Source organism: Aquarana catesbeiana, linkage group LG07 (genome assembly GCF_042186555.1).
Source record: "Aquarana catesbeiana isolate 2022-GZ linkage group LG07, ASM4218655v1, whole genome shotgun sequence".
Lineage (NCBI taxonomy): Eukaryota > Metazoa > Chordata > Amphibia > Anura > Ranidae > Aquarana > Aquarana catesbeiana.
This window is the reverse complement of record NC_133330.1, coordinates 191,775,410-191,803,299: the sequence shown is the minus strand read 5'-3', so window position 1 is coordinate 191,803,299 and position 27,890 is coordinate 191,775,410. Positions and strand designations below refer to the sequence as shown.

At 44.2% G+C, this 27,890-nt stretch overlaps 1 protein-coding gene across 2 annotated transcripts in view; it reads right to left on the bottom strand.

Annotated features, from left to right (window-relative positions):
* Positions 1–27,890, bottom strand: part of LOC141103390 (uncharacterized) — a 200,358-nt gene that overhangs the window by 127,228 nt on the left and 45,240 nt on the right. Inside the window, exons 2-4 of one of the 2 annotated variants that reach the window (XM_073592919.1) lie at positions 24,113–24,194; positions 20,436–20,573; positions 17,342–17,413 (exon numbers count right to left, since the gene is read on the bottom strand). In XM_073592919.1, the coding sequence (XP_073449020.1) occupies positions 17,342–17,413; positions 20,436–20,573; positions 24,113–24,118 (216 nt within the window). In that variant the 5' untranslated portion in view covers positions 24,119–24,194. The remainder of the gene's footprint in view (positions 1–17,341; positions 17,414–20,435; positions 20,574–24,112; positions 24,195–27,890) is intronic. The other variant, XM_073592918.1, reaches the window with a different exon arrangement.

The window sequence follows — 27,890 nt, the reverse complement described above, 5'->3', positions numbered from 1 at the left end:
GTGATCGGTTACCACGCCTCCAGCAGCACTGAATGTGCGTTCCGAAAGAACGCTGGATGCAGGACAGGCCAGTAGCTCAATTGCATACTGTGCAAGCTCTGGCCAGTGATCCATCCTCAAGACCCAGTAACCCAGAGGATTTTCGGTGGGAAAGGTGTCCAAGTCTGATCTTGCCCCTAGGTATTCCTGCACCATGTAAAACAGACGCTGGCGATGGTTGCTGGAACCGATCATACCTTGGGGCTGCGGACCAAAAAATTGTCTGAACGCATCGGTCAGACGGCCACCTTCTCCACCGCTCCTTCTTTGACTGACCGAAGCCTCAGCAACACGTTGTCCAGAAACAGGAGTTTGTAACCTCCCAGTCTCTGGGAACGCGTTGCACAGACCTTTCTGCAAGGCCTCCCGAAGATGTTTCATCCTCTGCTCCCTCTGCGATGGCAAGATAAGGTCCGCAACCTTACCCTTGTAACGTGGATCAAGGAGGGTTGCCAGCCAGTATTGGTCCTTCTCCTTGATACCACGAATACGAGGATCCTTACGCAGGCTTTGCAGGATCAGGGAGGCCATGCAGCGTAGGTTTGCTGAGGCATTCGGTCCGGAGTCCTCTGGGTCACTAAGAACGACATGGTCCGCAGCCACCTCCTCCCAGCCACGTACAAGTCCATGTGTTTCTTGGGACTGATCCCTTAAAGACTGCTGCTGATGCTGAGTGCCAGGCTCCACCTCCATACTGACACAATCTTCCTCCTCCTCCTCTTCCTCCTCGTCCTCTTCCTGTGTGATCGGCGGGCACGCAGGAACACTGTCTGGATAAAGGGGGCCTTGAGAGCTAAGGAAGTCCTCCTCTTCCTGCCTCTGTTCTGCCTCAAGTGCCCTGTCCATTATTCCACGCAGCGTGTGCTCCAACAGGTGGACAAGGGGGACAGTGTCACTGATGCATGCACTGTCACTGCTCACCATCCTCGTGGCCTCCTCGAATGGTGACAGGACAGTGCATGCATCCCTGATCATGGCCCACTGGCGTGGGGAAAAAAAACCAAGCTCCCCTGACCCTGTCCTGGTGCCATAGTCGCACAGGTACTCATTGATGGCCCTCTGCTGCGTGTGCAGCCGCTGCAGCATGGCCAACGTTGAGTTCCACCTGGTGGGCATGTCACAGATTAGGCGGTTCTTGGGCAGGTTAAACTCCTTTTGGAGGTCCGTCAGCCGAGCACTGGCATTATATGACCGGCGGAAATGCACACAGACTTTCCTGGCCTGCCTCAGGACATCCTGTAAGCCCGGGTACCTGCCCAAGAACCGCTGCACCACCAAGTTAAGGACGTGAGCCAAACAGGGCACATGGGTCATTTGTCCCTGTCGGAGGGCAGAGAGGAGGTTGGTGCCATTGTCGCAAACCACCATTCCTGCCTTAAGTTGGCGTGGCGTCAACCACCTCTGAACCTGCCCCTGCAGAGCTGACAGAACCTCTGCCCCAGTGTGGCTCCTGTCCCCCAAGCACACCAGCTCAAGCACCGCATGGCATCTTTTGGCCTGCGTACTTGCGTAGCCCCTTGAACGCCTACGGAGCACCGCTGGTTCCGAGGAAGAGGCCATGGAGGAAGAAGAAGAGGAGGGGGTGGAGGAGAGAGGTGTGTCACAATCAGCATTTTGGAGGCGTGGTGGCGGAACAACCTCCAACACTACTGCACCTTGTCCTGCATCCTTCCCAGCTGCCAGCAGAGTCACCCAATGCGCCGTGAAACTTAGGTAACGTCCCTGTCCATGCCTGCTGGACCATGAGTCAGCGGTAATATGCACCTTACCGCTGACCGCCCTGTCCAGCGAGGCATGGACATTGCCTTCCACATGCCGGTAGAGAGCCGGAATCGCCTTCCGTGAGAAAAAGTGGCGTTTGGGTACCTGCCACTGAGGAACCGCACATTCCACAAACTCACGGAAGGGGGCAGAGTCTACCAACTGAAAAGGCAGCAGTTGAAGTGCTAGCAATTTTGCCAAGCTAGCATTCAACCGCTGGGCATGTGGATGGCTGGGAGCAAACTTCTTTCGGCGGTGCAGCAGCTGGGGCAGGGAAATTTGCCTGGTACAATCTGACGTCGGTGTACCAAAAGCAGATTGCCCACAAGTACTTGGCTGTGACACACCTAATTCTACACCTTCATTCCTCTCACTGCAGGTCTCAGAGAGGACTGAAGGTCTAGTGGGGTTGGAAATCTCAGCTGATGAGGAGCAAGGAGAGATCCTCTTTGTTCTTTGGTGTGGGTCTTTTAGATACGCTTGCCAACGAACTGCATGGCAGGTCAACATATGTCTGGTCAAGCATGTGGTACCCAAGCGGGAGATATTTTGGCCACGCGAGATACGCTTGAGACATATGTTGCAAATAGCAGCGGTGCGATCTGATGCACTCGTCTCAAAAAAGGCCCACACCAAAGAACTTTTTGAATAACGCGCAGAGACTGCAGCGCCCTGCACATGTGGAGCTTTGGGGTGTGATGCAGTCAATGTGCTGCCCTTAGGCTGGCCCCTGGAGGGCATCCTGCCTCGTTGGTGATGTGCTGCCGCCTCCTCCTCCTCCTCCTCCTCCTCCTCCTCCTCCTCCTCCTCTCTCCTATCAGGCACCCACGTTGAGTCAGTGACCTCATCATCCCCTCCCTCCTCATCACTGGAGCAAACCTGGCAGTATGCTGCAGCAGGGGGAGCATGACTGCCAGATTGCTGTCCTTCTTGGGCACCCCCTCTGTCCGCGCTCATGTTACTGCCTTCATCGAGCTCAGTATCGTCATCAGAGCCTTCCAAACGCTGGGCATCCTCCTGGAGCATGTACCCAACACTGTGGTCAAACAGTTCGAGGGAATCCTCATGAGGACATGGTGGAGCTAGGGAAGGAGTCACTGATGACATTGAGCTGAGGGAAGAGGCCGCTGCTTTGCCAGACAAAGCACCCTGGGCATGGGTGAGAGAGGATGAGGAGGATGAGGACGGCTTGGTCATCCACTCGACCAAGTCTTCCGCATGTTGCGGCTCAACATGGCCAGCTGCCGAAAAAAAGGCCAAGCGTGTCCCATGGCCACGTGCTGATGAGGATGCACCGTCTCCACGACCAGCACTAGACACAGAGCCTGCTTGCCCTCTCTTATTGGCTTGTGACTGTCTGCCTCTCCTTCTTGGCCTTCCAGACATACTAATGGCCTGTAGCTGCACTAAGCTGGGATAGAACACCTGTAATTTTCTTCAAGTAGCTTTATATACTGTAACCAGACAAGCCTGCCTGTCAGTAGGAAGATAACAGGAACGGATCTAGCTGAACACTGTGAGCAGGACGCACTGTACTAAATGTAAATAGTCTAGCTGCCTGACCGTGGTACTAATAGGATCAAATAGAACACCTGTAATTTTCTTCAGGTAGCTTTATATACTGTAACCAGACAAGCCTGCCTGTCAGTAGGAAGATAACAGGAACGGATCTAGCTGTACACTGTGAGCAGGACGCACTGTACTAAATGTAAATAGTCTAGCTGCCTGACCGTGGTACTAATAGGATCAAATAGAACACCTGTAATTTTCTTCAGGTAGCTTTATATACTGTAACCAGACAAGCCTGCCTGTCAGTAGGAAGATAACAGGAACGGATCTAGCTGAACACTGTGAGCAGGACGCACTGTACTAAATGTAAATAGTCTAGCTGCCTGACCGTGGTACTAATAGGATCAAATAGAACACCTGTAATTTTCTTCAGGTAGCTTTATATACTGTAACCAGACAAGCCTGCCGGTCAGTAGGAATTTAACAGGAACGGATCTAGCTGAACACTGTGAGCAGGACGCACTGCACTAAATGTAAATAGCAGGAACGGATCTAGCTGAACACTGTGAGCAGGACGCACTGCACTAAATGTAAATAGCAGGAACGGATCTAGCTGAACACTGTGAGCAGGACGCACTGCACTAAATGTAAATAGCAGGAACGGATCTAGCTGAACACTGTGAGCAGGACGCACTGCACTAAATGTAAATAGCAGGAACGGATCTAGCTGAACACTGTGAGCAGGACGCACTGCACTAAATGTAAATTGCAGGAACGGATCTAGCTGAACACTGTGAGCAGGACGCACTGCACTAAATGTAAATAGTCTAGAAGATAACAGGAACGGATCTAGCTGAACACTGTGAGCAGGACGCACTGCACTAAATGTAAATAGCAGGAACGGATCTAGCTGAACACTGTGAGCAGGACGCACTGCACTAAATGTAAATAGCAGGAACGGATCTAGCTGAACACTGTGAGCAGGACGCACTGCACTAAATGTAAATTGCAGGAATGGATCTAGCTGAACACTGTGAGCAGGACGCACTGCACTAAATGTAAATAGTCTAGAAGATAACAGGAACGGATCTAGCTGAACACTGTGAGTTGGACGCACTGCACTAAATGTAAATAGCAGGAACGGATCTAGCTGAACACTGTGAGCAGGACGCACTGCACTAAATGTAAATAGCAGGAACGGATCTAGCTGAACACTGTGAGCAGGACGCACTGCACTAAATGTAAATTGCAGGAACGGATCTAGCTGAACACTGTGAGCAGGACGCACTGCACTAAATGTAAATAGTCTAGAAGATAACAGGAACGGATCTAGCTGAACACTGTGAGCAGGACGCACTGCACTAAATGTAAATAGCAGGAACGGATCTAGCTGAACACTGTGAGCAGGACGCACTGCATTAAATGTAAATAGTCTAGATAGAAGATAACAGGAACGGATCTAGCTAAACTGAATACAGTGTATATATATATATATGCAACACCTGGGATGCATATATATACACAATACACTGTAAGTGCAGCTAACTGACTGACTGTTCTGCCTAATCTATCTAACTCAAATCAAATGACACTGTCTCTCTCTCTCTCTATCTCTCAGCACACCGGAACACACACTACACAGGGCCGCCGTGCAGGCGGCCTTATATAGTGTGGGGTGTGTACTAAATCCCCTGAGCCATAATTGGCCAAAGCCACCCTGGCTTTGGCCAATTACAGCTCTCTCTACTGACGGCGCTGTGATTGGCCAAGCATGCGGGTCATAGTGCATGCTTGGCCAATCATCAGCCAGCAATGCACTGCGATGCCGCAGTGAATTATGGGCCGTGACGCGCCACACGAATTTAGCGCGAACGGCCCATAACGTTCGCAATTCGGCGAACGATCGAACAGCCGATGTTCGAGTCGAACATGGGTTCGACTCGAACACGAAGCTCATCCCTACTGCTGACGCTCTTGGCTCCTCCACCTTGACCAGTGTCCCCAATAGCAAGCAACTTGCTATGGGGGCACTGGTGCGTGCTCTCTCCTGAGCCCTGCTCTATGCGTCTATATGACACAGAGCCATGGCTTGGCCCCGCCCCTGCTCTTTTCTTATTGGCTCAGTGGTTGTGATTGACAGCAGCGGGAGCCAATGGCCTCAGCTGATGAGGAGAAGGAGTCCCAGGGCAGCCAAGGCTCTCGTGCATATTGCTGGATCGAAAGGGGGCTCAGGTGAGTATTAGGGGGGCTGTGGGGGGAGCAGCACACAGAAGGTTTTTTTACCTTCATGCATAGAATGCATAAAGGTAAAAACCTTCAGCCTTTTCAACCACTTTAAGTATGGAACCCAATACAGTGGCCTAGGTCTCCAGTGGTCTGACACCCCCCTCGGCAACCTGCTCCCATTAACAGTGCATAGTCAACATTCAAAGGCCATATGTGCATTACTGCAACCAGCATCCTCAGCATACCATAAGAAACCTGTGTTTTAGTGCGCTACAAAGCATAGCTATGAACAATCTGTGTATTGTGGTGCACTGTCTTTTTGTTTCTTTACATGCTATAAACTGTAGCAAGGGTTAAAATACCCCATGATGGAAGCATGCTGGATACTCAGATGCTGCTTTCACACGCAATACAGTGGCTTGAGTCTCCAGCAGTCTGACACCCCCTGTGCACACTGCTTCTATTAACAGTACTTAAGCAGCATTCAAATCTATCTGTGCATTACTGCATTAGGCACCCCAATGTCATAGTCGCCAACTGTCCCGGATTTCCCGGGACATTCCCGGGATTTAGACTCCATTCCTGAATTTGTCGTTTCCCGGTAAATGTCCCGAGAAATCCGGTTCATCAGGGATTTTCGCCACCGCCGCTAGAGGTCCACGGCCGGCGGAGACATTGTCTCCGCCGGCCGCCATTTTAAAGAAGACCAGGAAGACAGCTGGGGGGGTAGACGGAGCTCCTGTGTCGCCGCCCACCCTTCACCCCGCTCCGCCTCGCCCTGCCTACCCCCCGCCCCGCTGCCAGTCTGTTATGGAAAGGGGCGGGGCTCTAGCTATGCGGCCGGTGGAGGGAGACAGTATACACTATAAAAATAATTGTGCCTGCGCTGAAAAATAAACTAAGATAACGTGCAAAATCGGTAAATTAATCCACTATAAATAAGTTGTAAAACCATATATGTGTAATATAATAATTGTATATAAAAGTGCAATATATAGCCTCAAAGTGCATATAACATTGTGCAAAAAGCAATATAACCCATTGAAAGTGCACCATACATAAGTGAAAAACAACAACAAGTGCACAGGTATCCTGTGTATTGCAAGTGTCCAGCTCAATCCACGGGTTAAAACCTAAAAAAATGTGTACAAACAGTGTCCATAAAATAGAAGTTCCTCAGAAATCTTCTGAAAGGTGCTCAAATCACAGCAAACAATACGTGCTCTCCCGTGACACCCCACATGTGCTTGCGCTCACCTCTGCTTGTGTGACCCAGTAACTAAACTGTGTCAAACACGCAATGGGGCCACTCCTGGGCTCCCTCAGGATGGAATGATATGAATACAATCCTCACAGGTGCAGTCAGAATCCACATGTATAGGAGAGAAGTAAGAACTCCATAGTGTAATAACGCAGGGATATTTTATTTATTTAAAAGAAAATCCTCCAGGAGGGTACTCACATTGAGTGGGTGCTCCAGTGCACCAAACTTTAACAAGCGTAAAAAACTGCAATTCAAATGGCGTGCGGTGTGGTGTGTAATGTCTCCTCCACTGCTGACAGCTCCGTCCTACCCCTCCCCGACGCGTATTCGGCACAGGGATCACGTGCCTTCCTCTGGGGGATATCATTGGACGGACATTCAGTGTGGTTTTATATATGCTGACGGCGGCCATTTTGCCGAGGACCGCCGACAACCTTACTGCAGAACGAATAGCTAAGGACGGCCAGCGGCCATTTTGCGTGTGATCATCAGTCTATGGTGTAATAGACTTGGCTTGTGTATGCTAATTACACAACGCCCACCATCCAATAGAGATGTGTCAGCGGCCATCTTGCCTAAGACAGCAGACAACTCTAGTAATGGGCTACAGCAAAGAACACTCAGTACATTATGCTAGCAAACGACAGCGCTATTATTACGATTATAAACTACTCTCCTTGATAACCCAAATGTAAATGGCATAATATGCCCTAAGGATGCATAACCATGATAATACTAATATATTGATGAGAACAAGGAAAGAGCTGTGCATTCAGGAGCCACCACACCGCACCTCATATGATAACAATGATAATCAAAAGCCACATCATCATAAGAATCTAAGTTAGCCATACAGAACATAAATTAATATCAAAGCATAATACTCATGACATATATTAAACTACACTGACTAATAAAATGTGTGAATACTCCTCCATAAAAAATACAAGCCCATAATATCTAAAAGGAGATCCGGGTCTCAGACCCATGTTTTAAAATAAAATAATAAAATACAATAAAATCAATACGCATCTCTAAACCATCCATCTATATCAGAACTGTGAGATTACACTATATTATATGATGCTAAAAATAAATATAGTGATAAAATGGAATATTAGAATGAAAACTACTGTCATAATAAAATACTACTACAGGTGACCTCTATACCAGCAGTCTCTGGAATACATATGTGAACCAATATAGAAGATAAATTCAACCCCCAAAACCATATATGACTATCTAGGTAGGTACAATAATAAAAAAATATATAAAATATGAAAATGTAAAATGTTAAGAAAATCCCTTTAATCAATATTAAAAAATTAGTAAAAATTAAAAATTACTGAGGAAACATGTTAGATCAAAATCCTTATTGAGCCCCCCAGGAGATAGAGAACCCAATTGGTGTATCCACCACGATTCCCGTTTGCTGATTTCCCTTGTGAAATTGGAACCTCTCCAATGGCGTTTAGGGGCCTCGATCCCCCAGAATTTCATCCCCACCGTGCTTTCATTATGTACTTTCTCAAAATGGATATATAAGTGGTGTTTATCTGACCCTTTATGGATATTTCTTACGTGCTCCTCTAATCTATCTTTCAGGGCTCTAGTAGTGCGCCCCACGTAAATCAAATTACATGGGCACTTCAAGGCGTATACGACCCCAATAGTGTCACACGAGATAAAGTCCCTGATGGTATAAGACTGATGGGTACTGGGATTCATAAATTCCTTTAACCTCCTGTCATTCCCCGAAACTCTCACACAACTATAGCATCTCCCACATGCATAGAAGCCCTTAAGATCCCAAAACATTTTAGGATTTGGGGGCGGTGGTTCCACTACATTGTGTACCAATTTATCTCTTAAATTGGGCGCTTTTTTAAAAACAATTTTAGGTTTCTCTGGGAGCACACTTTTGAGGTGACTGTCTTGCTTCAGGACATTCCAATATTTGCGTATAATCCTTCGCACTTCATTGTTTTGTAAGGAGTAATCAAGAACGATACTGATATTATCACTATTGGCACTTCCCGTGGTTTCAATCTTATCCCTTAGTAGGCTATTTCTATCGAGACATGCAACCTCCGTTTTTTCTTTCTGTAAAAAATCCTTATGATATCCTTTATCAAGAAACATACTGCTTAGTTTGTCAGATTGTAGCTCATAGTCCTCCATTTTCGTGCAATTTCTTCTCATCCTTGTATACTGGCCTCTGGGTATATTCTCCAACCAGGGTTTGTAATGACAGCTGGTGATGGGTATATAAGAGTTACGATCTGTTGTTTTAAAATAAGATCTAGTAATGATACCCTCATTAGTATTAAAAATTTCTAGATCTAAAAAATGGATGCTTTCTCTATTAACATCCCAGGTTAGGGAAATATTGAGATCATTATGGTTCATGGATTCCAGTAAGTCTTTTAGTCCCTCCATATTCCCTTTCCAAATAATCAACAGATCATCAATAAATCTCCTATATAGTAAAATATCATCACACTTTCCATTTAAAACCCCCCCCTCTTCCCATTTGGCCATATATAAGTTCGCCACACTGGGGGCAAATTTGGCGCCCATGGCGACACCTTTTATCTGCAAATAAAACTTGTTCCCATACCAGAAAAAATTGTGTCGTAAACAAAAATCCAGACACTTAAGGATAAATATGATAAATTCTCTGTCGATGGGTTCCTCCTTCAAAAGAGCCCATTCCACTGCTTTCAGGGCCCCCTCATGATCTATGTTGGTGTAAAGTGAGGCCACATCTCCAGTGGCCATGATAATATTATCCTGTACACTGCATTCACTTAATAACTGCAATGTGTTTTTAGTGTCCTTGAGGTAGGCTTTTGTTTTTTTGACCAGTGGTTGCAAGTGGATATCTATATATTCCCCCAAACGGGACGTCAAAGATTCAATGCCACTTACTATTGGCCTTCCCGGAGGGTTTTTGCTATCTTTATGTATCTTCGGTAAGAAGTATATTACTGGAGTCTTGCTGGCCGTGGGGACAAGATATTTCGCTTCCTGCTTGCTCAGGAGTCCTGCTTCCTCGCCATTGTGGATGATAGTTTCTAATGTTTTTTTAAAAGATTTGGATGGATTTCTCTCTAATAGTCGGTAGGTATCAGTATCGCTCAGTATCCTTTCCATTTCCGCCTTATATTGTTGCAGGGATAGTACAACTATCCCCCCTCCTTTATCCGCTGGCCTCACCACTATATCTGTTCTTTAGTTTAGTTGATTCAACCCTTTTGTAAAATCCCTATGCTCGAAAAACTTCTTAACGGGTAATTGTTCTAATTCAGTAGTCACTAATTTCTTGAATAGATCGACATATTTGTTATTGGCTATGTGGGGGTTAAATGTCGAGTTATTCCTCAGGTTAGTGTATCTAGTGTTTCCAATAACTCTTTCAACAGGATTAAGGGCATAATACTTTTTTATATTCAGCTTCCTGACAAACTTCTGTATTCCAATATATGTTTCAAATTTATTGAGTCCTTTCTTGGGGGCGAACTTAATACCTTTATCGAGTACCAGCAGTTCTTCCCTTGAAAGTGGAGCTCCACTGAGGTTGAAAATCCCCTCCCCTAATCTTCTCGCCTTCTTTTTCTGCTGTATTCTCTTTCCTGCTCTTCCCCCTCTCTTCCTTGGTTTCTTCTCTCGTGGGGGGGTCCTCCCCTGGTCCCCCCTAAAAAAGACTCATCAGAGAAAAAGTCTTCATTATCTTCCAAAGATTGGTAACTATTATATATTGGTATCCTGTATTGGTCTTGCGGGGGATTTTCGTACCTCACTCTTTGGGGTTTTGGTGAATAATATACAGCACCCCTCTGTGTGTCCCCATAAGACTCCGAGGGGTGTCCATTCTGTTGATGATGGTTCGGTGGGGGACCCCTACGGGGTTGGTAATTTCCTCTATACGGCGTTCCCTGTTGATACCCATAATTACCTTGGGAATTGTACGGGGTACCCTGCTGGTATCCATGCTGTTTATTGTAGCCATAGGAATTATATTGCCCACCCCGTCGCTGAGGGGGGGGATTGGATTGGTATCCCCTATCGTAATAATTACGCTGGGCTCTATTTCCTTCCCCCTGGTAGGGTGGTCTTCCATTCCGCCAATTTCCCTGGTTACTCGGTGGACCATGGTTGGGGTACTGGGTGTAATTGCCTCCATAGCCTGTTCTGTCTTGTTGATCATAGTATGGTCTTCTTACTGGTTGATGGCGAGGGGTTTGTGGTTGTCTGTCCTCTTGCTGGTATGCGGGTAATCCTCTCCCTGGTTGTTTTGCGTTTTGTTGTTGCTGAAGTTGCTGTCCTTGTGGCTGTGATATTCTCGTATCACCCGAACCACTGTTTGCTGCCTGCGGCTGTGCGCTGGCGCTGGCGTTAGCTAATATTGTAGCTTGCCATCGAAAGACCTGCTTGTTTTGATAGTCCTCAAAATCCCTGAGATATTTCTTCCTCTTGGTGTTTTTATTCTCTAGATCTTTTTTCTGCATACTCTTGTGTAGGTCCCCCATGAGCCTTTCATACTCTGGTGTATTACTGAAAGGAACTAGTTTATCCCTAATTTCTTGGATCTGGCCCTCTATTAGTGATAATTTGCGTTGTTTCCTCTTAAGGAGAAATTCCATGACCTCTCTTCCCTTCTTAGAAAAGAAGGAATACCATTCCTCTATATCACCATCGCCTAGTAACCCGTCATTTATGGGAACATCCCATCTCAATTTTCTGGGGACCATGCCATCCTTTAAATACTTATCCATGGTGGAACGATCCCATCATAAGTTACTTTTTTTGTCCATACAATGCCCCAGTTTCCTGAAAAGGTGTGTTATGTCATCCTCCTTATTACTATTAACTGAGAATAGACCTTCCAGGTCTATCTCCCTGTTTTCAAAGAAGGCAAAAGGATCCATAGGCTGCTAGCAAGTGTATGAAAAATGATGCCAACAAAAAATAGAAATTTCCTGCGAGCCACAAATGGATCAATGCCTCTAAGGGGTGACAATCATTAATTAATTAGCAGCAAACACTCAACCACGTTTCATACCGTGTAATATAAAGCATAAAAATAATTGTGCCTGCGCTGAAAAATAAACTAAAATAACGTGCAAAATCGGTAAATTAATCCACTATAAATAAGTTGTAAAACCATATATGTGTAATATAATAATTGTATATAAAAGTGCAATATATAGCCTCAAAGTGCATATAACATTGTGCAAAAAGCAATATAACCCATTGAAAGTGCACCATACATAAGTGAAAAACAACAACAAGTGCACAGGTATCCTGTGTATTGCAAGTGTCCAGCTCAATCCACGGGTTAAAACCTAAAAAAATGTGTACAAACAGTGTCCATAAAATAGAAGTTCCTCAGAAATCTTCTGAAAGGTGCTCAAATCACAGCAAACAATACGTGCTCTCCCGTGACACCCCACATGTGCTTGCGCTCACCTCTGCTTGTGTGACCCAGTAACTAAACTGTGTCAAACACGCAATGGGGCCACTCCTGGGCTCCCTCAGGATGGAATGATATGAATACAATCCTCACAGGTGCAGTCAGAATCCACATGTATAGGAGAGAAGTAAGAACTCCATAGTGTAATAACGCAGGGATATTTTATTTATTTAAAAGAAAATCCTCCAGGAGGGTACTCACATTGAGTGGGTGCTCCAGTGCACCAAACTTTAACAAGCGTAAAAAACTGCAATTCAAATGGCGTGCGGTGTGGTGTGTAATGTCTCCTCCACTGCTGACAGCTCCGTCCTACCCCTCCCCGACGCGTATTCGGCACAGGGATCACGTGCCTTCCTCTGGGGGATATCATTGGACGGACATTCAGTGTGGTTTTATATATGCTGACGGCGGCCATTTTGCCGAGGACCGCCGACAACCTTACTGCAGAACGAATAGCTAAGGACGGCCAGCGGCCATTTTGCGTGTGATCATCAGTCTATGGTGTAATAGACTTGGCTTGTGTATGCTAATTACACAACGCCCACCATCCAATAGAGATGTGTCAGCGGCCATCTTGCCTAAGACAGCAGACAACTCTAGTAATGGGCTACAGCAAAGAACACTCAGTACATTATGCTAGCAAACGACAGCGCTATTATTACGATTATAAACTACTCTCCTTGTTAGATAACCCAAATGTAAATGGCATAATATGCCCTAAGGATGCATAACCATGATAATACTAATATATTGATGAGAACAAGGAAAGATTGTGAAATTTGATTTACGTGGGGCGCACTACTAGAGCCCTGAAAGATAGATTAGAGGAGCACGTAAGAAATATCCATAAAGGGTCAGATAAACACCACTTATATATCCATTTTGAGAAAGTACATAATAAAAGCACGGTGGAGATGAAATTCTGGGGGATCGAGGCCCCTAAACGCCATTGGAGAGGTTCCAATTTCACAAGGGAAATCAGCAAACGGGAATCGTGGTGGATACACCAATTGGGTTCTCTATCTCCTGGGGGGCTCAATAAGGATTTTGATCTAACATGTTTCCTCAGTAATTTTTAATTTTTACTAATTTTTTAATATTGATTAAAGGGATTTTCTTAACATTTTACATTTTCATATTTTATATATTTTTTTATTATTGTACCTACCTAGATAGTCATATATGGTTTTGGGGGTTGAATTTATCTTCTATATTGGTTCACATATGTATTCCAGAGACTGCTGGTATAGAGGTCACCTGTAGTAGTATTTTATTATGACAGTAGTTTTCATTCTAATATTCCATTTTATCACTATATTTATTTTTAGCATCATATAATATAGTGTAATCTCACAGTTCTGATATAGATGGATGGTTTAGAGATGCGTATTGATTTTATTGTATTTTATTATTTTATTTTAAAACATGGGTCTGAGACCCGGATCTCCTTTTAGATATTATGGGCTTGTATTTTTTATGGAGGAGTATTCACACATTTTATTAGTCAGTGTAGTTTAATATATGTCATGAGTATTATGCTTTGATATTAATTTATGTTCTGTATGGCTAACTTAGATTCTTATGATGATGTGGCTTTTGATTATCATTGTTATCATATGAGGTGCGGTGTGGTGGCTCCTGAATGCACAGCTCTTTCCTTGTTCTCATCAATATATTAGTATTATCATGGTTATGCATCCTTAGGGCATATTATGCCATTTACATTTGGGTTATCTAACAAGGAGAGTAGTTTATAATCGTAATAATAGCGCTGTCGTTTGCTAGCATAATGTACTGAGTGTTCTTTGCTGTAGCCCATTACTAGAGTTGTCTGCTGTCTTAGGCAAGATGGCCGCTGACACATCTCTATTGGATGGTGGGCGTTGTGTAATTAGCATACACAAGCCAAGTCTATTACACCATAGACTGATGATCACACGCAAAATGGCCGCTGGCCGTCCTTAGCTATTCGTTCTGCAGTAAGGTTGTCGGCGGTCCTTGGCAAAATGGCCGCCGTCAGCATATATAAAACCACACTGAATGTCCGTCCAATGATATCCCCCAGAGGAAGGCACGTGATCCCTGTGCCGAATACGCGTCGGGGAGGGGTAGGACAGAGCTGTCAGCAGTGGAGGAGACATTACACACCACACTGCACGCCATTTGAATTGCAGTTTTTTACGCTTGTTAAAGTTTGGTGCACTGGAGCACCCACTCAATGTGAGTACCCTCCTGGAGGATTTTCTTTTAAATAAATAAAATATCCCTGCGTTATTACACTATGGAGTTCTTACTTCTCTCCTATACATGTGGATTCTGACTGCACCTGTGAGGATTGTATTCATATCATTCCATCCTGAGGGAGCCCAGGAGTGGCCCCATTGCGTGTTTGACACAGTTTAGTTACTGGGTCACACAAGCAGAGGTGAGCGCAAGCACATGTGGGGTGTCACGGGAGAGCACGTATTGTTTGCTGTGATTTGAGCACCTTTCAGAAGATTTCTGAGGAACTTCTATTTTATGGACACTGTTTGTACACATTTTTTTAGGTTTTAACCCGTGGATTGAGCTGGACACTTGCAATACACAGGATACCTGTGCACTTGTTGTTGTTTTTCACTTATGTATGGTGCACTTTCAATGGGTTATATTGCTTTTTGCACAATGTTATATGCACTTTGAGGCTATATATTGCACTTTTATATACAATTATTATATTACACATATATGGTTTTACAACTTATTTATAGTGGATTAATTTACCGATTTTGCACGTTATTTTAGTTTATTTTTCAGCGCAGGCACAATTATTTTTATGCTTTATATTACACGGTATGAAACGTGGTTGAGTGTTTGCTGCTAATTAATTAATGATTGTCACCCCTTAGAGGCATTGATCCATTTGTGGCTCGCAGGAAATTTCTATTTTTTGTAGACAGTATACACTGTCTACTACACCACAAGGACACCTAAGGTAGGGGGGGGCGCACCGCTGGGGGAATCTGATGTGAAGGGGGGCTCCACTGGGGACACCTGATGTGAGGGGGGCTCCACTGGGGACACCTGGTGTGAGGGGGGGCTCCGCTGGGGACACCTGGTGTGAGGGGGGGCTCCGCTGGGGACTCCTGGTGTGAGGGGGGCTCCGCTGGAGACTCCTGGTGTGAGGGGGGGCTCCGCTGGGGACTCCTGGTGTGAGGGGGGGCTCCGCTGGGGACTCCTGGTGTGAGGGGGGCTCCGCTGGGGACTCCTGGTGTGAGGGGGGCTCCGCTGGGGACTCCTGGTGTGAGGGGGGGCTCCGCTGGGGACTCCTGGTGTGAAGGGGGGCTCCGCTGGGGACTCCTGGTGTGAAGGGGGGGCTCCGCTGGGGATTCCTGGTGTGAGGGGGGGCTCCGCTGGGGACACCTGGTGTGAGGGGGGCTCCGCTGGGGACACCTGGTGTGAGGGGGGCTCCGCTGGGAACTTCTGGTGTAAGGGGGGGCTCCGCTGGGAACTTCTGGTGTAAGGGGGGCTCCGCTGGGGACATCTGATCTGAGGGGGGCTCCACTGGGGACATCTGATGTAAGGGGGGCTCCACTGGGGACATCTGATGTAAGGGGGGCTGCGCTGGGGACACCTGATGCAAGGATGGACTCTGCTGGGACATCTGACGCAAGGACGGACGGCTGGTGGCAGGCGACGTGGCAGATGACATGCTCAGGGATCCCACTGATTCAGCATTATGATGAGTTGAATGATTTCATTTTATATTACAATGTAATAATAGAAATAATGCACTTCAATCATCCTGACACCATAACAACCATGGTGCCGGGATGATTGAAGTGATAACACCAGGTGTTTGGAGTGTCTTTATCTTCTGATTGTTAAACTTTCTAGAATACACATATTTCTATTGTGTAGGATCTGGGGCTGCTGTCCCGTCATTCCCCTCTCCCCCTTTCCCTCTCCATCCCTCATTCATCTCAGACTCTAACCACACCCTATTGAGCCACGCCCATTTAAGCCACGCCCACTGTTTCACGTAAGCCATGCCCATGCTTCGTGCGCCGCACCTGTATTTTTTCTAAGCCACGCCTACAAACAAATGCCACGCCCCCTAATTATTGTACGGCTCCGCCTACAGCCAAAAAAGTGTCCCACATATTTTTTTTGCAATGTTGGCAACTATGCAATGTACCTGTTTCTAATACAGAGTTGTGATCAATCTGTGGATTGGCGTGTGCTGCATAAAAAAAAAAAAATATGCCAGTGAAAATCACAGCTATTTTGTATCACCAAGGTCTTTGCTTCAGCTCTCTCCAGGAACACTCCCTGCATGGAGTTTTGTCTTTTGTGTGGAAATTATCTCGGTGTTCTGATTACCTGTTTCCAACCAAAATTCATAATGGCTGGTTGGCTAGCTTCTGATGAATCTTAATAAGTACATATTTCAGTTGGAATGGTGCAATTTTACCAGAAGCAAAGTAGTAATATAAAACAATCACAAAATTGCCATGTCACAAGAGTTGGATTTATGGCATGTAACAGCACAGCTACAGTAATACTATCGCAGCCTGGTATGTTAACAAAGTTTGAATATGACAGCAATATATAAATGCAGAGTATAGTTATTAACCTATGCTTATTGCTCCTTTGAAGTTGCCTTTGTGAAATGCATATATTGCTAAAATAACCTGTATACATCTCTGTTTGCTTTCATTGGCTAGCTGCCAATTTTAATGTGTAATTTATATTGCAAGTGTAGTTGTATTCTTAAGTATGTATCCATATTTGCTAAGGCAGTGTTTCTCAACCTTCTTTCAGTCAAGGCACCTTTTGAAATTCCGCACAATCTCACAGCACCCCATTTTTGGGCAATTTCTAGGCATTTTGCCAAGGCACCCCTGAAGACACGTGAAGGCACCCTGGTTGAAAAAAGCTGTCCAAAGACAAAGTTTGTGGCAGGGCAAGATTGCTTCCAGTTTAGATTGCTGTTTTTTACACTTAACTATAAAAATATATCCATTTCCTACATATCAATGGTGCATGATCTACCTGTGCACCTACTTATTTTTTTTATAACTTACCTGACCAAGTTTTTCAAAATTCTCCAAAGTCCTCGTTAAGTATTGCTTTAATACTGCAGTTATCTTTCTTTGCTTTAAAGAAAAAAATAAGGTTAGTGTCAGGTAACAAAAATGTATGCAAAAAATTAAGTATTTTGGGGTCCTTTTATCCAGAAACTATTGACATAGCCTTCTATAAAGTATAGTTCGGTTTTGAAAATTAAGCAGGGTACACACAGACCGAATATCAGCCAGAAACTGGCCAACATTTGGCCCGTGAGTATTGCAGCCTGTCCTTTAGAAGCCGGCCGAACGTTCAACTTCTGTAGAAAGGGCATGCCAAAAAAAAAAAAATCTGCCAATCAGCATCCGTTCAGCGCTTGCAGCCGCTGACCGGTGTGTTCTGGGAGGGGGGCAGTCCCCCTATCAGAACACAGAAGCTCAGCAGGAAGATCGCTGTACTAACATCACATAGTTAGTACAGAGACAAGCTCCTCAGTTTTTTGTTTTTTTCGTTCCCCCCAGCACAGAGATTAGATGTCACACTTCTGTATACAGTTGCGTTTGAAGATGGGAAGTGTCATCATGTTTGGGAATGCAGATCTTAGGGGTGACAGTGGTAACATGGACACTGGGAAGTTAAGCTATGTGTGCTCAGGGGTGATCTCACTAATAAAATGGACACTGGGGAGTGGGATATGTTTGCTGGAGTGTGGATATCAATAATAACATGGATACTGGGGATTGAGCTGTGTGTTCCAGAGTGCATATGTTAGTGGTGACATGCATAGCTCCCAACTGTCCCTGATTTTGAGGGACTGTCCCTGATTTGGAACAAAGTCCCTCTGTCCCTCTTTCCCCCTTATATGTCCCTCATTTTGGTCTGATCTATATATTTGTATATAAAATGCAGTATTTATCTTTCAAAAAGTGTTTCCCAGTGCCAAACATTTCATACAATTTCTAAAATACTGCATTTGTAAATTCCAAAAGCCAATATAAATGAATAGTAGTGGTAATAAAGCCCTTGTGGGTTTAACCAATCATTTTTTTTGTACAACTATCCTTTAAGGGGGCGTGACAGGGGGTGTGTCCTATGCCTACTTACGTTTTGTAATAGGTGTCCCTCATTTCAATCTCAGAAAGTTGGGAGGTATGGACATGGGTGCTGGAAAATAAGTTATGTGTGCTTTGGGACAGATGTCACTAGTAGCAAGGATGCTAGGCAGTGAGGTGTGTTTGCTGGGGACAAATCTAATTTGTGTTATGGATGTTAGAAAATGTGTTGTGTGTGCTGTAGTGCACATCTCACTGGTGACATAGATACTGAAGAGTTCGATGTGTGTGAATTGCAGGTATTCCTGGTATCAAGCAGATAGTAGCAATATCTGTCCTCTGTTATAAATCGGCCCCATAGTTTTACAAAAAAAGAAGCCACTGCCCCCACCTATAACTGGGCATTGCAGTAAGTAGCATCGGAAGGCAACATATGTTAGGAAAAAGCCAAGGAAAAATCCAAGGAAAACTCCAAGCTCACTTACCGACCAGCCCATGGTCATCCAAATTATCCTGTCTAACAGAATGTGTTAAAAACAGGCATTTAGTCTGCACACATTTGCAAATACATGCCAAGCTACAGGCACTGCCAAGGCACCCTGAAATCTGTAGTCCTATCACTAGCTTATAAGTGACTCCACAATGGAAGCACATGCTGTAAAAACACATTTTGTATTACTGTTATATTGGTCAGGCAATGCACTGACACCTTTGCAGCCAATGTGCTATGTGCTGGGTGTTCAGTGTGCCCCTGTACCTTTAAGAAGGGATGGGCTCCCTTCAGTCCACCTGCCCTCCATCTATCCATCACAATGCATGCGTTTCCATTATGGAATCACTCATAAGCTAGTGATAGGACTACAGATACCACGGTGCCTTGGCGGGGCCTGTAGCTTACGCATATATTTGCAAATGTGTGCAGACTAAACCCCTGTTTTTAATGCATATCGTTAGACAAGTTAATTTGGTTGTCCGCGGGCTGGTCGGTAAGTGAGCTTGGAGTTTTCGATTGGCCCCATAGTTTACCTGCTCTTTCCTTCCTTATAGTGACCATGTCTGGGGTTACAAAGTAAACATCAGCCTTTGTCTTGCAAATGAAACCATTTTGTGCTTCACTATAGCAGAGCTCCCAATACCAATCCTACTCAACACCTCTGGTGTTTATTAGTCACTGTGGTTTCTCCCACTGACTCCTACCCAGATAGCAAGGATAACTTGCCACAATTTTGTGGCAGTGTTGAATTGTAAGTCTGTTAACTTGCTGCACATTTTCACTGGCAAGTTGTACACTTGCAGAGCACTTGCAAGTTCTAGTTGACACTTTTCCAATTTTTAGCAAATTTGCGTGGCAAGTCTCTAGCAAGAGCAAAGTTGAAGTGGTGAGTCTACAGGAAGAGCTCTGCAAGTCTACAGCATGAAAATTCAGCCACAGTGACCCCTGTGGTGGGATGATTAGTGCACAACATAAGTGAACCAGAACTTGCAGCAGACTTGCATAATGTTTGCAAAGAAAGTTAATCTGGAGTCATGCAATGCGGACTTGCTGCAATTGTTCAAGAAACTTGGAAAGCCTGCCAAGTCTAGCAATAGCTTAGCAAGTCATTTTAAAACTTGCTATCCGGGTATCCACTTCAGGACACATTAGTGAATTAGGGATTGTAGGAAGGAACCACAGTGGCCAGCAGGGGACAAGCTCTTCAACACACCAGGCAGTATGAGATAGGATCAGCGTTGGGAGCTCTGCTACAAAGTGAAGTTTCAGCAAACAAGCTGCTAGACACGTACGTATTAAACTGTTTTCTTCACAGGACAATGCTGTTATAATTTTTTTAAACCCCCTGATAGGATCACTTTAAGTTCTGGGAACGTGTTTTAAATAATTCCTGGCTAATGTTGTTCACTGCAGAAGGCCATAGGCAAAATACTATTTGCATTTCGCATGTGCTATGCTGGTCTGTAGTAGCAAATGGCAAAATAGAATCACTAAAAGGGCGTAGGTTGGAAAGTGTGCAGCACAAGATAGGTTGTGACATTGTCATTACTGTTTACATTATAATACCTTTGAAGTTTTCATTGTCTGTGAAGCAGCATCATAATGCAGCATATCAGAGGGATCAATCAATTCTTCACCGTGAAAATCAGTGTTCCCAGACCATACACAGGAGAATAAAAAACTTGTGAGCAGTACTGTTTGTATCTGTAAATGAGAAACATCATAAACGTGTTTTTTTTTTTTTTTTTTTTTTTAGAATTGTATTTATGAACAAAATTTTTAAAATCATAATAGGTAATACAGCACCATTACATCTGAATACCAATGTCTTTCTCCTGCAGAGTAACTCCATTTGAAATAAAAGATTAGAATTCCCAATCCAAAATCCTAACAGTGATTCTATATCAAGTAGTCTTCTGCACATGTCTAAATTTAGTATAATGTGGAAATCCATTCCAGAGCAGTTTTAAAATGGCACGAGACTCAGCAGCTCTGGCAGATCAGGTGGACTTTAATGCTGGAACCATCGGCTGGCAGTACCCTTTGGGGGTCCAGCACTAAGCACAGGCATATCTCCCAACTTTTGAACTTCAGAATGAGGGACACTGGAGGATAGGGATGAGCTTTGAGTTCGAGTCGAACTCATGTTTGACTCAAACATCGGCTGTTCGCCAGTTCGCTGAACAGCGAACAATTTGGGGTGTTCGCGGCAAATTCAAAAGCCGCGGAACACCCTTTAACAGTCTATGGGAGAAAGCAAAAGTGCTAATTTTAAAGGCTTATATGCATGGTATTGTCATAAAAAGTGTTTGGGGACCTGGGTCCTGCCCCAGGGGACATGTATCAATGCAAAAAGAAGTTTTAAAAACTGACGATTTTTCGGGAGCAGTGTTTTTAATAATGCTTAAATTAAAACAATAAAAGTGTAATATTCCTTTAAATGTCGTACCTGGGGGGTGTCTATAGTATGCCTGTAAAGGGGCGCATGTGTCCCGTGTTTAGAACAGTCTGACAGCAAAATGACATTTCAAAGGAAAAAAAGTCATTTAAAACTACTCGCGGCTATTAATGAATTGTCGGTCCGACAATACACATAAAAGTTCATTGATAAAAATGGCATGGGATTTCCCCACAGGGGAACCCCGAACCAAAATTAAAAAAAAAAAAAAATGGCGTGGGGGTCCCCCTAAATTCCATACAGGCCCTTTAGGTCTGGTATGGATATTAAGGGGAACCCCGTGCCAAAATTAAAAAAAAAAAAAATGGCGTGGGTGTCCTCCTCTAAAGCGATACCAGACCCTTTTAAGGGGAATCCTGTGCCAAAATTTTTTTTAAAAATGGCGTGGGTTCCCCCCAAAAATCCATACCAGACCCTTATCCGAGCACGCAACCTGGCAGGCTGCAGGAAAAGAGGGGGGGGCGAGAGAGTGCCCCCCTCCTGAACCGTACCAGGCCACATGCCTTCAACATTGGGAGGGTGCTTTGAGGTAGCCCCCAAAGCACCTTGTCCCCATGTTGATGAGGACAAGGGCCTCATCCTCACAACCCTTGGCCAGTGGTTGTGGAGGTCTGTGGGCGGGGTGCTTATTGGAATCTGTGAAATGGTAATGGGGTACAAAAGTACCCCTACCATTTCACAAAAAAAGTGTCAAAGATGTTAAAAATGACAAGAGACAGTTTTTGACAATTCCTTTATTTAAAGTCTTCTTCTTTCCATCTTCTTCGGGTCTTCTTCCTTCTTCCTTCGGTTTCTTCGTCCATCTTCTTCTTCCACTGGTTCTTCCTCCAATCCTCTGCTTCTTGCTCCGGTGTTCTCGCCTGGCATCTTCCTCCGCTGCGTCTTCTTCCCCGCTTCATTCTTGGGCCGCTCCGCATCCATGGGAGGCTCCCGCTGTGTGATGCTTCTCTTCTGACACTTCTTATATAAAGGAGGGAGGGGCCACCCAGTGACCCCGCCCCTCTGACGCACGGGGACTTGACGGAAACTTCCCTATGGCTTTCCCCGTAATGTCAGAGGGGGGCGGGGTCACCCGTTATGTAACAGGCCAAGGGTTGTGGGGATGAGGCCCTTGTCCTCATCAACATGAGGACAAGGTGCTTTGGGGGCTACCTCAAAGCACCCTTCCAATGTTGAGGGCATGTGGCCTGGTACGGTTCAGGCGGGGGGAGGCGCTCTCTCGTCCCCCCTCTTTTCCTGCGGCCTGCCAGGTTGCGTGCTCGGATAAGGGTCTGGTTTGGATTTTTCGGGGGACCCCACGCCATTTTTTTTTAATTATGGCGCGGGGTTCCCCTTAAAATCCATACCAGACCTAAAGGGTCTGGTATGGATTTTGAGGGGGACCCCCACGCCATTTTTTTTTTAATTTTGGCATGGGGTTCCCCTTAATATCCATATCAGACCTGAAGGGCCTGGTATGGAATTTAGAGGGACCCCCAAGACATTTTTTTTTTAAATTTTGCTTTGGGGTTCCCCTGTGGGGAAATCCCATGCCGTTTTTATCAATGAACTTTTATGTGTATTGTCGGACCAACAATTCATTAATAGCCACGAGTAGTTTTAAATGACTTTTTTTCCTTTGAAATTTCATTTTGCTGTCAGACTGTTCTAAACACGGGAAACATGTGCCCCTTTACAGGCATACTATAGACACCCCCCAGGTACAAAATTTAAAGGAATATTATACTTTTATTGTTTCACTTTAAGCATTATTAAAATCACTGCTCCCGAAAAAAACGGCCGTTTTTAAAACTTTTTTTTGCATTAAACATGTCCCCTGGGGCAGGACCCAGGTCCCCAAACACTTTTTATGACAATAACTTGCATATAAGCCTTTAAAATTAGCACTTTTGATTATTCATGTTCGAGTCCCATAGACTTTAACGGTGTTCGCGTGTTCGAACAAATTTTTTGCCTGTTCGCATGTTCTGGTGCGAACCGAACAGGGGGTGTTCGGCTCATCTCTACTGGGAGTGAAAAGACTTGCGGCACGCTTTGTCACAGTAAATTGTGGGCGTAGTCAAGTGCCTATGATACATGAGACTGTCACAGACTGCAGACATGATACACAAGACTGTCAGAGACTGCAGACATGATACAAGAGATGGTCAGAGACTGCAGACAAGATACAGAAGATGGTCAGAGACTGTAGACATGATACAGGAGATGGTCAGAGACTGCAGACAAGATACAGGAGATGGTCAGAGACTGCAGACAAGATACAGGAGATGGTCAGAGACTGCAGACAAGATACAGGAGATGGTCAGAGACTGTAGACAAGATACAAGAGACTGTCAGAGACTGCAGACATGATACAAGAAATGGTCAGAGATTGTAGACATGATACAGGGGTTGTTGGAGACTGGTGGGCATTCTTCAACGGTCTATCATAGACTGGACACATAGTACATGACATATTACAGATAAGTGTCTGCAGGGGACAAGTTAGCCATACAACAAGTGGCAATGCCCCCCAGGCACTAAGCACTGCATTTAGAGGGAAGTGCACATTCTTTTTCCAAAACCCCGAGAGCTAGCTCTCTTCTACAATACAATCTATTGCTGGTGATTGGGGACATGCAAGGGCCAGTCTTCACATAGCAAAAATTCTACCACCTGGCAAACTTGAAGGACATAACATGAAAGCCAACCCCTCAGCACTCTCCAAAAACATAAAATGCTGTTAAATTCCAGTTGAAGTTGAAAATGATCCCTTACAGTGATGTGTCAGCAGTGCAAGGGTTACCTGCATTTTAACTTGTCCGATCTTCTATCCTGGCAGAGGATGCAGTTCAGGCAGTGTGGTGTGCCTCCTCCCCCCACCTGCTCTGTGTACAGGAAAACATCCAGGTAAGTAGACAGGAAAAAAGGAAATGCAGCTCACAAACACTCTTGCTCTGGAATGACACCGCCCTAGTAAGAACTGGTTCCAGGTGCTGGCTTTGCTGGTTTGCAGTGAGGTAGAAAGAAATCCTGTATAGCCGCACTCTGGGATAAGGCCATCTTTATTTCAATACAATCCAACAATACAGTCAATTGCAGAGACGTACAGGGTGGTAGACTGCTAACGCGTTTCACATCATTTGGATGCTTATTCCTAGCTAGAGAGGGATAGTAGTAGTGTGGTATAAATAGAAAAGTAAAAAAGTAAAAGGGGGGGGGCAGGGTATGCATGCTGATAAAACAACCAATCACCGCGCTGCATAGCAAACCCACCCTCTCAGTGTGATTAAAACAATAATGATCCCATTAAAAAAACCTACACCTGCAAAAAGAGGAGAGAAAACATCCATTGTTAACCTAACCAAAATGCATAAAGAAAAATATAAGTAGACAAAACTGTCATGCCAATATAAATCAGCACGAACTCATAAAAATAACTGAAAAAAAGAGAAAAGAAAAGGTAGGTATTGGATGCTAAAACCCTCCATAGCAGGTGAAGCCGCAACAATGGAACAAACTTGAGTAGCTGGGAGTGCCAAAAAAGTGTTAAACCATAAAGAAGCATGAAAATGGATTAGACACCAGATGAACCACAAAAAAGTATAAATAAATATCCATTGTTGTTGATATTAAACTCCCATGACAATATCATGTTAGCTATGCGGTCAATAATGAAAAGATATGTAATCAACCACATAGGAAACATAGAAGAACCCAACAAAGGAACCAAAACAAAGGATCGAATGAACTATTAAATGAATGCAGTTTCCACATAGATCAATGTGCTAGCAGACTATGCTACAACAGCAAATGTATAGAGACCATAAGTCTCACTCCATGTGCTGAAATAGGTTAAGTTGAATAATAACACAAAAGAGAGTAACCTCAAACGCACACAGATATAGTAGGGTGGCTATAGAATCTACATCAAACAAAGCCCAGACCTGCATCCAAAAAAAAAAAAAAAAAATTATTAAGGCGGCCTTGCTACATGGTACCATGCGATTAGAAATTCCCAAAGTCTCACTTCTCGTGCTGCAAAACACCATGGCTCACTATAAGAATACCATAAATCTAGAGTGGAATTTGACAAAAATAATAAAGCCAAAAGGCAAAAAGAACAAAATGGTCTATAACAAACCTAACAGCATTAAGCCATGTATTCAGAGACTCGAGAGAGTCTCACTTGAAGTGCTGCAGCATATCACAGTTGACTGTCAAAAAATTATGTCAATGGGACTATAGCTTAGAATATCTGACTAGATAAAACTAGTTTTTTTATATTATATATTATTAAGGCGGCCTTGCTACATAATACCATGCAATTAGAGATTCCCGAAGTCTCACTTCTCGTGCTGCAGGACGCCACGGCTTGCTATAGAAACACCACAAATCTAGAGTGGGACTGACAAAAATAAAACCAAAAGGCAGAAAGGACAAAATAGTCCATAACAAACCTTGCTGTATTATGCCATGCATTCGGAGACTCAAAAAGAGTCTCACTTAAAGAGTCTCACTCAAACTGTTAAAAAAATATATAGTGCTACTTGCTATGGCATAAGCCTGAAGCCTGAAAAACTTAGGCCTAGGGAATCGTATTTCCCATCTAGCAAGAATGCAAAATGTATGAGTATTTGGAAACCTTGCTACATAGTGCCGTGCGATTAGAAATTCCCAAAGACTCACTTCTCGTGCTGCAGAACACCATGGCCCGCTATAGGAATACCATAAATCTAGAGTGGGATTGACAAAAATGATAATAAAGCCGAGAGGCGAAAAAAACAAAATGGTCTATAACAAACCTAACTGCATTATGCCATGTATTCGGAGACTCGAAAGGGTCTCACTTAAAGTGCTGCAGCACATCACAGTTGACTATCAAAAAATTATGTCAATGGGACTGTAGTTTAGTATATCTGACTAGATAGAACTATTTTTTATTATATTATATATTGTTATGGCGGCCTTGCTGCATAATACCATGCAATTAGAAATTCCCGAAGTCTCACTTCTCGTGCTGCAGGACACCACGGCTCGCTATAGAGACACCACAAATCTAGAGTGAGACTGACAAAAAATACATAAAGTCGAAAGGCGGAAAAGACAAAATAATCTATACCGAGCCTTACTGTATTATGCCGTACATTCGGAGACTCAAAAGGGTCTCTCTTGAGAAGTCTCACTCAAACTGCTGAAAAAATGCTACTACTTGTTATGGCATGAAGCTGAAGCCTGAAAAACTTAGGCCTGGGGAATTGTGTTTCCAATCTACCAGGAGTGCAGAATATATGAGTATTTGAAAACTGGATATCTAATCTATCAACAGTAAAAAATATATAATGTAAATATCAATGAAAAATAGTAAATTGTAGACAATGCATAAGCAGGCTGATGCAACTTTCTAATGATAACAAATTTAGGGGAGCTGATTAATGTTGGTAAAATCCCAGACGGAGGACTACTGAGGATATGAATAACAAAAACTACAGGTAAAGTCATTTATATGTATGCGAAGACGCAGGACGCATGTACGGTTATTCATAAAAATGTGACACATCCCACTCGAAATTGAGCCCAAGGGGTCGTCTAGTGTTGAGAGAGAAAATCCATTGGATTTCACGTCTGCATAAGATTCTAAATTTGTCACCCAACCCCTCGGTGGTGTCCTGATTTTGTCAATGCCTTGTATAACAAGTCAAGACGTGTCCTTCTGATGGACTTCGTTCCAATGATGTGCAACGTTTGTGGCATGATCCTTGTCGATGTCGTAGAGATGGTCGTACAACCGGTCTTTCAGCCTGCGTGTAGTTCTCCCTACATATTGGATGGAACATGTAGTGCATGTAATGACGTATATTACATAACGTGTGTTGCAGTTAACAAAATAATTAATTTTATGGGACTTTCACCCTTAACTAATGGACAATAGTTGCAATTACGAGCACCACACCTAAAAGTGCCCTGAAATGATAACCAATTTTTAGATTTGTTTTTGCTGGAAAAGAGGTTGGGTGACAGAAGGTTACCAAGGGATGGTGCTTTACTAGAGACACTGCGGATACCCTTAGCCAAAACTTTGGAATAGATGGGATCATTGGACAGGACCGGGAGATACTTACCCTATAGTGTGGAATTTATCTTGTGGAATTCCACACTATAGGGTGTGGAGAAGCTGGGAATAAAGGATGGTCCCTTGTGGGACCTAGGATCCTCCCTGTCTTTAATCTTATCCACAAGGAGCTGGTGACGGGTGTCTTTTTGGCTATGGACAGACCTTTATTGATGGTAGCTGGAGAATATCCTCTGTCCATAAACCTAGAGGACATAGAGATAGCTTCCCTATCAAAATCACTCTCCTTACTGCAGATTCTCCTCAGCCTTAGGAACTGTCCAAGTGGGATATTTCTAATAGTATGTCCAGGATGATTAGAATCGGCCCTAAGGAGTGTGTTACCCGCACTGGGTTTTCTGTATAGGTTAGAAGTGACCTCAGGACCATCCGATGTGAAAAGAACATCCAGAAACTCAATAGAAATTGGGTCCATTTTACCCGTGAATTTTAAATTCAAGTTATTATCATT